Source organism: Chinchilla lanigera, unplaced genomic scaffold, assembly GCF_000276665.1.
Source record: "Chinchilla lanigera isolate Chin_1 unplaced genomic scaffold, ChiLan1.0 scaffold00054, whole genome shotgun sequence".
NCBI lineage: Eukaryota > Metazoa > Chordata > Mammalia > Rodentia > Chinchillidae > Chinchilla > Chinchilla lanigera.
The window spans coordinates 7,716,262-7,728,816 of record NW_004955455.1 but is presented as its reverse complement, the minus strand read 5'-3'; the positions used below and the strand labels follow the sequence as shown (position 1 = coordinate 7,728,816).

Genomic DNA, 12,555 nt, shown 5'->3' with positions numbered 1-12,555 from the left:
TCTGAGGTGTCAGCCTCAGACGTGAGGCGTCAGTGAAGTCCTGCTTCTTGGGCCATGCTACCGGCCTGGGTTGGGCCAGATCCAACCCCCGCTCGCAGAAACATGGTAGGAAGAGGTCAACCCTTGCCTGAAAAATCGACTACTAAGAGAGATGCAAATAGGCTACAGGTTTTCCAAAGAGGACCAGGCAGATACAGGTAAAGGACACTACCTATAACTTTCTAAGGGACTGGACGCTCAGCGTGTGCCAGTGGCAGCCCTTTCCCGGTGAAGAGACACCAGCTCGGACTAATGTTCTTTGTACAAGCAGCTTTTCCTATCAGGGCAGGACCGGGTGTCAACGCTTAAACCTGGGGGGGGGGCGGGGCTCCCGAGGCTTCAGGAAATCCCAGACTCAGCCTTGTGGATCCCGGGGTGAGACCTCCACCAGCTCACTGGAGGGCGGCTGCCATCAGCTCAGTCTCTCCCCAGGCACTTCTACAACTTCACTTCCCACTTCCAGTGCAATAACAGTGGTGACAGTGACGCTCCACGCTGCTTATGTCTGGAGACAGGCTGAAAAGTCACCATGTAACAGGCAGCCTATCATGTAACCACCTCCCCTTGTCCCCTGGCAGGGATAACCAGGGAGCTGATGAGAATGGGGGAACTCAACTAAGGCAGGGCTCACCCACGCTGTGGTCACCTCACTGGCTACTTGCACTTGGGCAGGTGAGCCTTCCTTCCCTAGGGGGCCTCAGGGTGACCTGATGCAGGCAGTGCCAAGGACAATTTGATGGCTGAGGAGATGGAGCCCTGTTCTCAAGACCATCACAGAGCGTGATGTGGCAGGCCCGTCTGCTGCTGCGGCTTCCGCGTAATCTGGCAGGCTTCTGAGGGCAAGGGCGGAAATGGCTAAGAATGGCCAAGTCCCCTCTGCAGGCCAGCAACTCCACCACTGTAGTCCCAGGAGACATGACCTAAGATGGCGGGGCTCACCCCGGGGCAGTGGCCACTGGTGAGAACCGGGAGCAGCTTGTGTATGGCCAGAGCCCTCCCTGCCTCTGGGCCCAGTGGGGTAATGGAGCACAGGCTGGCTGCCCTGGCTGCCATCTGTCCTACCTACAGGGCTGGGAATACATCTCGCAAAGGCTTCTCTTCTTCCGCTTGGTCAAGGCCACAGTCCCTGAACAAATCAGTCCCTTGTCCACACTCCTGGGATCACCACTGCTCCTGCGTCCTGGTGTTGCCTGGCTAGTATCTGCCTAAGGGCACCCAGGCCTGGCTTCCTGCAGCAGTGAGCGCTGGTGGCTGACTGACCAGCATAGCCACCTGGGGACCCAGCCTCTCTCTGTACCTGCTGCCCACCCCAACCCTATCCCAGAAGCTCAGCGGTTCCTCCCAGAGGCTCTGGGTATAGTTTTTGTGATAATCCAGAAACCACCACCAACTCAAGTAGTCTCAGGTAACTTTAATAAAAGTGTCAGCAGTCCTTTCCCCCATGGTGGTACACACACAGCTGAACTCAAACACAGGATCACAGCTGCTAAGAGACCAGTCACCCACTGGGGGTTAGGCCAGGCTGCCGCCAGGAATTGGAGCTTGCCGCTCCCAGGCCCCGAGGCAAGAAAACAGCACTTCTTGCATTAAAGTCCGGCCACCAGCATTGTGGATAGTCGCACTGGGCTCTGGGCCTTCACCTCCTTTGCAGAGGAGGGCTGAGCCCTCCCCACTCCTGGAGAACACTATTTTCTCCTGTCTCATGCTGGCTTTGCCAACCCACAGGCTTGCTAGGCATGAGACAGCTTGAGGGGGCAGCCCCAGCTCCAAAGCCACCACCAGCACCACGGCCTGGTGGTGGAGGAGCGCATTTACCATTACACAAGAGAGAGTGGTCATTCCATTGTTAAATAGCACACATCCTATATAAATAAAAAATAAGAGGATGAAGGTGGGCGAGGGAATGAGAATTGGCACAGACACTGATAATATTGCTTTCCAGTTTCAAGGCGACAGACGCAAATCAGGAGACACCAGAGGGGACAGAAACAAGGCCTGGGCTTTCCTAAGCGAAATGTGCTCCCCTGGCAGGGCTGCTGAGACAGACGGGTATGGGCAGCAAGGCCAGAGGTGCCCTAGGCCGAGAAATGTGCAGAGGCAGAGGCTGTCTCTGGCCTCACCGCCCAGCAGGGCAGCTCTGCTTTCCATGACAAAAAAAGCACAAGTAAATGAACACCGCACACAGATGGAGAACCGTCAGTGACTGTGCTCTGCCCGCCGCCTCGGCAGCGTCATGAGCAGCGGGAACAGCGCAGGATGCGTGGCCCCTGGTTGCCAGGGATTTCCTCACATGCTGCAGGCTTGGTAGAAGCTGCCCACTGACACGTCGTCCTCCCCAGACATGAGAAGGGTCATGGGACAGCGTCCCACCGGGTACTGATGCCTTTATGTGACAACCAACATACATTTCCTGAGTCCCTGCCCTGCTTCCCTGCCGTGGCTGGCAGCATCCCATCCCCTGCAGGACCAGCATGGGGATTACTTCTATTTCCTGTCTTCCGTCCCCTGCCCCAAGCCCCTCTTTAAAAGGGTGATGCAACTATTCATGGGTTTGCTTCTTAAAAATACTTGATGGCTTCCCTAGTTTTCTTTTCTCCAAGCTGGTGGTCAGCTCTGGCACAGGGGCAGGGAGCACGGGCAGCGCAGGCCCCAGGCATCCTATCTTTCCTCCTGCTGTGGGGTAGGAGCCCCCCCACCCCCGTGTCCGATGCTCAGAGACATCAGAAATGACTCCAGATCAAAACAGAGCTGGCGCTTAGAGGAAGACAAATGCTTCCAGGACATGGTTTGTCCACAAAGTACATTCTAATATCTTATTAGGTATCTGAATCTGTTAGGAAAAAAATTAGAAACTATGTATAAAACTTAAAAATATTCAAGTATCAAAAGGCTATTTCGGATCAAAGTTTTAAAATAAGCTGTCAGCAAGCTGCTGCTGCGGAGAGGAAACTTTTATAAAAGTTAACTGAGTCTGTTCAGCTGGGAGGAAGGAAATGAAGCAATCTGTGCGGGGCAGGGGAAAAGACAGCACGGGCAGAGGAAAGCAGAGGAAACCAAGGTCTTTCTTTTAAGCCAAAAAGGAGAGTGGGTGCCAGGCAGGCAGTAAGGATCGATGGACGCCGTCATTCCCCCTGGAGAAGGAACCGTAAGGTGGGTGGCCTGAGCTTCCGTTCCCTGGTATCTAGTTCCTGGGCATTTCATGGCTGCAGGTGGAACTGATCTCCGAGAAGCATACAAGTAGCAAACACAAAGCAACAGGAAAGAGCAGGAAATGGGCCATTTCTGCACAGAAATCTTACAAAGAAAAAGAAGCAAGCTGTGAAGAGAGTCAAAATACTACACCAGTGTTGACTTAGCTTCTCAAACGCTGTTACAAACGGAGCTGAATTTCTAAATCAGGGAAATCAAGATGCCCTCCCGCCTCCCAGTATGAAGCAGTAGCAGCCTTTATTCAAGACACGACAGGGAGGGAATCTGGTGGTGTTCCCTTATTTTTGGAGAGGATGCATCTTGACAAGTGATCCAGTAGAAATACTTTAAATTCTGATAAATTAAATTCATAAAAACCACTCCCTTGCCTGCCTCTCCCTGGGGCCAGGCCTACATGTGGAGACATGCTTGCTGGAGGCGCCCTCTGGTGGCAGTATGGAAAACCACAGTTCCCAAGGCTAGCCCGCCATTGCAAACCTCCCGGGCACAGATTTGAGCAGGCCACCTGTCCTGCTTTTCGTACTTCTCTTGGCCGACAGCCTTGCTCTTGGGAATGGCCCAAGTACACCTCGAGAAGGTTTGGTTCCCGCTCTGCCCATTTCACCACAGGTTTCTAGACTTCTGCTGGCCTTGCATAAGGAGACAATACTGGGCCTTTAGACTTCAGTGGAAAACAGGATGCTCTGTCTCTTGCTGTCTGGCGCGGGGATGGCCTCCAGCTGCAGGAAGTACAGCAACACTTGGACCTGCCGAGGAAGAGGAAAGTGGCTCAGAGGAGTGTTCACAGCTGCAGGCCCAACGCCCCAAGACCAGCTCAGGTGACATTTCTTGCTCCTCGCAGTAAGAAACCTGGGGTGGGACGGGTTCCTGAAGAAGTGTGCGCTGGGGTTAAGTTCAGGCCAGGAGCACCCAGAGGACCAGCAGGTGGCTTGGCCCTACAAAGGCCAGCAAGGTACAGAGGGAAGAGCCAGGGCCCTCCCTTGGCTCAGCCGTGTGGGTTTAGGCCAGGCCCTCTGGCTAATTCCTGGCCAGCGCCCACACACAATGGCGGTGGGAATGGTCGGCAGGACTTGGGGTGGGGCAGGCAGAGGCCGGCTTTTCAGGCCAGCGTGGCATTGGCAAGAGCCCGCTTCCCATACCTGGGACATGACCTCCAGGGACCAGCTGTCAGTCATGGTGATGGGCTGGCTGGGGTTGGCAGGGAGCTTGCTCTCTTTCTCTGAGGGCCGGAGCAGTGTGGGGCCGAAGACGGTGGCGAGGTTGTGCAGTGACATCTTGTTCACTGTCTCCTTCTCAGCTACCCTACAGACAGCCGAAGCAGAAGATGCTGTTTTGGGTTTTTGTTTTCTTTTATTTTGGAGATAGGATCTTGCTTTGTAGTTCAGACTGGCCTTGAAGTCACCATGTAGCCTAGGCTGGCCTTGAACCTGTAGCGCTCCTCCTGCCTCAGCCTCCCAAGTGCTGGAGTTATAGGCGTGTGCCACCACGCCCAGATGGGATACTGGTTTGTTTTTTTTCCCAGTACCGGGAATTGAACTCATGACCTCACACTTGCCAAGCAGGCACGGTGCCGCTGAGCTAAATCCCCGGTCCTGGGATACTGGTTTGATACCACTGTTAGGACAGAGGCAAAGGAGCTGGGTCTTGCTAGGGTCCTCAGGAAATGTGGCAGCGGGTGACACCCCTTGCTGTCCTGTACTGTACTGGCTGGCACAGTACAGCTATGCAGGGAAGGAGGGAGCTCAGCTCTGATTGTGCCGAAAATAAACTGCACCTCTGGTGCTTTGGGGTCCAAGGACAAAGGCCCCTTGAGCTACCAGGCAGCTGAGATAGCTCTGAGGCATGACCCAGGGGAAGTGAGAATCCAAACATGCTGCTGGCTGGGGTTGGAACGCACTGTTCTTTGCTTAAGGCCATGTGCAGAAGGGGGAGGGTGGCAATGGTGATAGGCCCAGAGGGATGAATACTGCAGAAGGAGAGGGAGAAAAGGCCCTTGGTGCCAGGGAACCACCGCCCAGCTCCCTGGGGTTCTGGGGCCTTTGGTCCCCATGGAAGGCCAGAGGTACCTTTTCAAGTGGTCCAGCAGAAAGAGGAAGGTCAGCAGGTTGGCCTCTGGGAGCGACAGCAGCAGGTTGAGCATGCAGCTCTCCTTTGCAACAGGGTCTGAAAGAGCTGCAGAAGGGGAGGGTGTTACTTCTCAGGATCAGAACTGCAGGCTGCAGACCTCTCCTGAGGGTGGTCAGTGGAGCATCCAGGGCCTGTGCTGGAAGGTGCCGGACTGTCCAGGCACTGTGCAGGTTGAGGAGAGTGGAAGGCCCCTGCCTGGGCAGATACTAAGCGGCTCTCTCACTGCCCTGTGCACTCTGGAGGCACTTCCAGGCGGGAGAGACCAAGTCCTTGCTGAATGGGCCCTGGCAGAGAGACATGTCCTAGGGGTGATGTAGAGGCTGCAAGCCATCCTCATATGCTAGCACCCTTGTTTGGATGTCACCCCGCAGGGTCAAGGCTGTGCCAGAATTTCTGCCTGACTGGGCCAGGACCTGGGGTTAGAGAGGCGAGGTGTCCCCCAGTTTGGGAAGATGCATTCAGCCCTGATCTACAGCAAAGAAGGCTGTGACTCTGGAAGCTGCACCTGGGCATGTGCACTGCAGCGCTTCACTTGCTTGGCTATTGGGGGGCGGGGACAGCAGGCAGCCTCTGAGGATGGGGAGAGCTTTCTAAGACAGACCGGGTTCTTTTTCCACCCCATGCAGCCAGGCTTCTCAGGTCGGGCTGAAATGCTGACATGGCAGAGAGGCACAGCCCAGGTTCTCCCAAGGGTGTCAGAGACAGAAGCAGGGGTGGGGAGATGTCTCCCGTGAGGCCGAGACCCCCAGTGCTCACCAATGCCCTCGGCAAAGTTGGGGTAGAACTCGTCGGTGAAGAGGGGCTCGGGCAGCTCGCGGAAGTACAGCTTCAGGGTGCCGGCGATGGCGTTCACGTCCATCTCGCTCATCATCACCGACACGTCCTTGTTATCTGAAAAGAGCATGCAGATGGAGCGCTCCCGCATGGGGCCTGAGCTGGGGCTTCCGCAACCCCTGCCTCGGCCGACGCAGGGGCCCTTGGCTCCTCACGCGCCTCCCAAGCACCTGCATGGTTCTGGGTCTGTGCAGGGCTGCCGGGGAGGTGCGTGCATCCCCACCCTCCCACCCTGCTTGGGGAAGGGGAAGTCGCAGGAAGAGGTAGAGGCACCTGGCCAGGAGGAGGCGGCAAGGCCAGCGGAGAACTTGGCACGTGGGCAGAAATCAGACAGTTCTACCTTTCTTAGAGCAAATGCCCGGGTGCCAGTGTCCTCTGCAAAGGAAAGATTATTTGAGCCGTTTTAGGGTTTAATCTGGTGCCACCAGTTGGCCACTGATCGTCCATACCACAGACCAGGCCCATGCTCACTGCCCAGAAGGAGCGAGGTCTGCCCGGGGATACTGGGCCGCCAGGGGCCTCAGACAAGGTGGGTGGAGGTGCCCTGTGAAGCGGGGCCTGGTTCTGTGCCACTGCATTTTGAAGATGCTGGGCAAAGATCTGCGGAGGGCTCAGTGTCCTTCCCTGGTAAGTGGGATGCTTCTGCCTCTCATACAGCGTGAGAGGGTGAGCGAGGCGGTGAAACAGCACAGGAAGGGTCCTGTTCATACCCTCTGCCTCACCACATCCTCCAGCGAGGCATGGTCAGAACGCACAGACCCCTGGGTTTTGGCACCTCCTGTCCACCCCAGGGCCGCAGCTCATCCCACCGAAGCTCCTGGTCTAATCTGGCAGCCGTGGCTAGGATGGTTTAAGGACCAGCTTTTTTTTTTGAGATGGGATTGACGTTGCTTTGGTTGGGCTTGAACTCCTGGGCTTAAGCAATCTTCCTGCCTCAGCTTCACAAGTAACTGGAACTATATGCATGTGCCACTATGCTCTGCTCATCTTGTACTTTTAAGTAACAATACAAGAAATGAAGAAAATACACAGAGAATGATGTGACAGGCAAAGGTCAAAGAGGACACTCTGGGAGTCTTAGTGTGGACACCACCAGCTATGCCTCCATCGCTTGGGTGACACTTACTGACATCAAAGGCTGCCTTCAATGCCTGGATGTCGGTGGCCACTCCAGACACACGGTAGATGCCCACCTCCTCCATGCCGCGGCGCTCGATCTCTTCCACGCACTGGCGTACGATGTAGGGCACCTTGGAGCGTTCTCTCCTGTGGGGCGACAGGAAATGTCTTCAGTGTCCTGGCAGCCCTGCCACCCATCTGCACACCTGGAGATGGGGGCGAGGAAGGTGTTGAAGGTGCCCGGCTTGGGGCTGCATACAGAGCCTTGTGCATGTTTGTCCTTGTCCTGTAAACCCAAATTATTACTGCATGTATTTCACCAAGGCCTGTCTAACGGCCAGAAGCAGCCGAACACCTGCTGCCCTTTTCCTCTCTCTCCACCAGGGCTGGGGACTGCCTGGCACAGGCTAGGCAGATGCTCTACCAGTAAGCTACACCCCCAGCTGCAGGAAGCTTTTCTGAGTGAAGCTGGCCACAGGGTATAGTTTAACAGCTGGCAATTGGCTTCCTGGAAAGCAGTCTTGTCTCCAGGCTGGGAGACTGGACATGGAAGCGGCCCTTCCACCTGACTGCTGTGCACAGTGAATCCCCCTGCGCCTCCAGGCCTCCTCAAGGGAGAGCTCTGCATGGGGCAGGCACTGAAAAAACATCTGCTGAAAGAGCTGACTCCACAGGCCTGCCAATCACCCTGCAATGCTAAATGCTTTTCTCCTCTGAGTCTCAGCAACAGGACAATTCCAGTACCTTCTTCTAGGACCCTGAGTAAGAATGTATCAAACATAGAAGCTGATTCTGTTTGGAGGCCTTTGGTACTTCTTTTATTTATGTATTTTGTGTTGTGTGTGTGTGTGGGAGCGAATGGGAGATTGAACTCAGGGAGCACTAAGCTATATGCCCGGCCCTTTTTTATTCTGAAACAGTCTTACTGAGTTTGCCCAAACTGACCTCCACCTTGCAATCTTTCTGCCTCGGCCTACCAACAGCTGGGATCACAGGCATGTGCCACCACACCTGGCCTCTAGTTTTGCTTTGCAACTGGATTTAGAAACACATTAAAGTTCTTTTACCAATCACCCTCATCAGAAGTGTTTATCTGGGAGAACCAAGGATAACGTCCACTTTTCTCATGCCCAGAGCCTCACCAAAATGGTGCGGGGACAGGTGAGGCGTTTAGAAACACCAGCAGACGTAAGAGGAATAAACGACATAGGCTCCAGCCCAGACAACCCACAAAGCCTGGCCGGCTTCCATCCTCATGAAGTGAGTGAAATCAGGAAGAAGTGGCCTCCACTCCCCAGAAACCAACAAACAGGCCTCTCCTGGCAACAGACTCGTGACAAAGGGGCTGGGGTTATAATCATTCAACAGGAACCTGGGATCCCGACAAATTCCAAGTGAGGGAAGCAAACCCTGGATTTGGGCAGGTCCTGCAGTCAGGCAGGAGCCAGCCCACTGCTGCCAGAGGAAGGAGGGAAGGACATTCCTGAGCTGGCTTTGCAGTAAACACAGGAGGTAGCTAAGCACACGGAGTGCTCCCTGGAGCCCTGGAGCCCTCCCCATGCACAGAGAGAACTGCGCCTGCTCCTTCCTGCAGAGATGCCTGCAGGGACAGGCACCCCTGGAGCAGGAATCCACAGCCCTTGCAACTTACTTGGTGACCACGGCAATCTTGACTCCGAAGACCCCTGTCTGTTTGCGGGAAGGCATTCTCTTCAAGCTGAACTCCCTGCTTGTGAACTTGACTGACAGTTTCACTTCGATCTGCAGTGGGAAGAAAGGGCATGGGCATCTCATTCTTTAGGTATTCACAGCCTGAGGTGCCAGGGGCTCCTTGAGGTCTCAACAAATCCTTACACCTGCCAGGGAAGCAGATCAAGGTCCCAGAGTGGGGTGAGGCCAGCCTGGGGGAAGTCCCTGTCCAATTCAGCCAGAGGCAGGAGTAGGTAAAATGGCAGAAAGACTGGCTTCTTCAGAACCAGTTCCCATAATCCCCACTGCTTCTTTTGGCTTGTTGGTTTTTTTCAGACAGGATCTTGATATGTAGCCCTGGCTGAAATCAAAATTAAGATCCTCCTGCCTCAGTCTCTTGAGTAGAAGAACTATAGGAATGTTCCACCATGCCTAGCTTTTCTTTTTCCCTCTTTTTTTCTTTTCTTTCCTTCCTTCTTTTTCTTCCCTCCCTCCCTTCCTTTTTTTCTTTCTCTCTCTTCTTCCTTCCTTCGTTTTTTTTTTTTTTTTTTTTTTTTTTGAGTCAGGGTCTTGCTATGCAGTTCAGGTTGGCCTTGAGCTCACTTTGTAGTCCAGGCTGGTCTGGAACTCACAAAGATCCTACTGCTTCAACCTCCTGAGTGCTGGGATTACAGGCATGCGCCACCATGCCTGGCTTCTCTTATTAAGAAATTTTGAAAATAAGCAGATGGGACTAGGGACATAATGGCTGAGCATATGCTTAGAATATCAGAGGACTTGGACTCAACCCTCCCCTGCCAAAAAAAAGGTAGAGAAAAATGCAAAAAACTAACAGAAAGCCAAGAATGACCAAACATTAACGTTTTATTGTCTAGGCTTAAGGGGCTGGGGATTTAGCTCAGCGGTACAGCGCCTGCCTGGCAAGCACAAGGTCATGAGATTGATTCCCAGTACCAGAAAAAAACCCAAACCAAACCAAAACAAAACAAAATCTAGGCTTAGCTCTGCCCTCTGGGGTAACATGCTGAGCATCCCTCACCTGAAAGACTGAAATACTCCACGATCTGAAATGTTCTGAGTGCTGACATGACAGGACAAGTGGACAGTTCCACACCTGACCTTACGCTGATGGGGAACACACATACAATTATCGTCTGTCTGTGCATGTAAGGTAGGTATGAAATGGAAATGCATTTCATGTTTAGACTTTGATCCCATCCCCAGCCATGTCATTTCATATAGGCTATATTCCCCCATCAGGGAAAAAACCCCTGAAACCTGAAATGCTTCTGGTCCCAAGTATTTTGGGTAAGGAATATTCAACCTGTGTACACGTTCCAGGGACTGCTGGACCCTAATCAGAGGCCTTAGTTTCTATGGAAAGACCCCCCTGGGTTGAGATGCCCACTGCCAGGTGGCACTATGAGCCCTTTTTTGAGGAGGATGCTCAGGGGCTAGCCTGTGACTGCATTTCTGCTCTGTAGGTGCCTCTCCCCTCTCAGCCATCAGCTCAGCCTTAGCCTTTTTCTGAGCTCTTTGGGAGGGATCAGGGCCACTGCAACCTTCCATGGAAAGCAGGCACTGACGGAGGCCAGTGAGTACATACCCCGTTCATGGCGATGACAGTCCGCTGCCAGTCTCTGTCCTGTAGGGCCTGGGGGTCCAGCTGAAAGCAAGCAGGCACGATTAGCAGAGGCCCCTGTGTCAACCAGAAATGCCGGTTGGCGGCAGCCCACACCTGCTACCGCTCCACACCTAGGAAGCAGAGCCTGAATACAGCACCTTGATCCAGAAACCAAGAAGGATCCAGAGACAGGAAATAACCTGTCAGAAAGCCCTGGAACTCAGGGCCTTACTGCTCTCAGGCCTTTGCTTCCTGGGGCAGAGCTTACGCTGGTGTGAGTGACAGGCCCTCTCCCCCCATGATGGAGTCCAAGGTCCTGCTCCCCCGACCATCAGTCAGTCAAAGGTGCTGCAAGATGTTCCACAGAGGGCAAACAATCGGTATAAAGAACATTTTGGGAAGACCAATTTCAGCAGCAACTTCGGGGGTGGGGGCATAGTACCAGAGAGCTCCTGTCCAAGGGAATCATGGACGCTGTTTTCTCTCTGTGCTGTGGCCCGGCTTGTGGCAAGAAAAGCCTCCAGGCCAGGCCAGTCCTATGGCTTAGTGTCAGGCTCAGAAGGACACAGAGCCCAGGCCCAAGTCATACAGCGGACAGGAGAGGGGGCTGGAAGGAAGCCCCTCTAATGCCTACCTCCACAGAGCACTGCCCAACAGGTGTTCAGCAGGAACCTGCCATTTAGTGTCACCTAAATAAACAGGCTACAGCTCTGGCATCTGAGAAGTCTCTGTCCCTCTTTTTGGTAAGTGCACTACATCAGAAGCTCCTGAATAAAGCGGAGACCCCTGGGTGGGTTGGGTGAATTAGCAGCTGGGGGGTTCTTGTTAAAACAACACCTCCCAGAGCCAAGCGCGGTGGCACACACCTGTAATCCCAGCACTCGGGAGGCTGTGGCAAGAGGATCACTGTGAGCTCAAGGCCAGCCTGGGCTACAGAGTGAGTTCAAAGCTAGCCTGAGCTACATAATGAGACCCTGTCTCAAAACAAAAAGCAAAAAAAAAAAAAACAAACCCAAAAGTGAAAACGAAACAATAAAAAAACACCTCCCAGGACTGAGGATGTGGCTCAAGCAGAGCATGGTGATATGTGCAAGCCCCTGGGTTCGATTCCCAGCACTGCAAAACAAAAGCATAAAACACCTTCCTGAATTGTACTTGCAAAGAACTAGACCCACATTTCTGAACAAGACCTGGGATTTGCACAAGTAGAAACCTCCCCAGGTGCCTGGGGCAAAGTCAGGTCAGGAAGCCACTGTCCAACACCACAAAATGTGGCATACATCATGCATGGCCTTGTGTTCTTATTGCTTGCTTCATGTGATAATTCTACTACTAGACAAGGCGCTTAAGAGCAAGGCCCACACCTCATGATTTCTGTGTACATGTGAGACACAGACACACCCACATATGTGTGCATGCGTGCAACAGTGCTAAGCACAGTGCTAGGTCTAGAGAGGAGCTTAGGGCAGGCATCACACATTTATCTGCTGCAAGAGACCCCAGAAACTATAGCTATCCAGGCCTTGTGCAGGTGGAAAACAAGGAGGACTTCAGGAGCAGGCCAGGGAGCCCAGCTGCCTCCACTTCCCAGATATGCGCACCCAGTCCTCGGCCTGCACCTGCCACATCCTAGTGGTTTACGTTTCCTTCTAGGTTCTACTGGTTAACATCCCTGAAGACCTGAAATGTACAGTCAGGATAACACAGAACATCCAAGGGTGAAAGACCGCCTCCCTCAGATGGCTGTGTGGCTACAAGTTCTCATTTTGCTTCTAACCCAGGAGATTTTAGAGGCCACTCTCCAGCCCATCGGACCCTACCCTGAGAAGCAAGCTCCATGAGGAGCGACCAGCCAATCACAAACCACCCAGAAAAAGAACTCTCCTAAGGGATGCTTCCCTGAAAAAGTAAGT

The 12,555-nt window shown here is 53.6% G+C and overlaps 1 protein-coding gene across 1 annotated transcript in view; it reads right to left on the bottom strand.

Annotated features, from left to right (window-relative positions):
• Positions 1-1,430: 1,430 nt before the first annotated feature.
• Bcr (breakpoint cluster region) overlaps positions 1,431-12,555 on the bottom strand; it is a gene marked incomplete at its 5' end in the record, with an annotated part of 128,593 nt that continues 117,468 nt past the window's right edge. The window contains 7 exon segments of the mRNA XM_005396371.2: positions 1,431-3,995; positions 4,389-4,551; positions 5,316-5,421; positions 6,133-6,267; positions 7,337-7,476; positions 8,981-9,090; positions 10,625-10,684. Of these exon segments, the coding sequence (XP_005396428.1) occupies positions 3,906-3,995; positions 4,389-4,551; positions 5,316-5,421; positions 6,133-6,267; positions 7,337-7,476; positions 8,981-9,090; positions 10,625-10,684 (804 nt within the window). The 3' untranslated portion in view covers positions 1,431-3,905.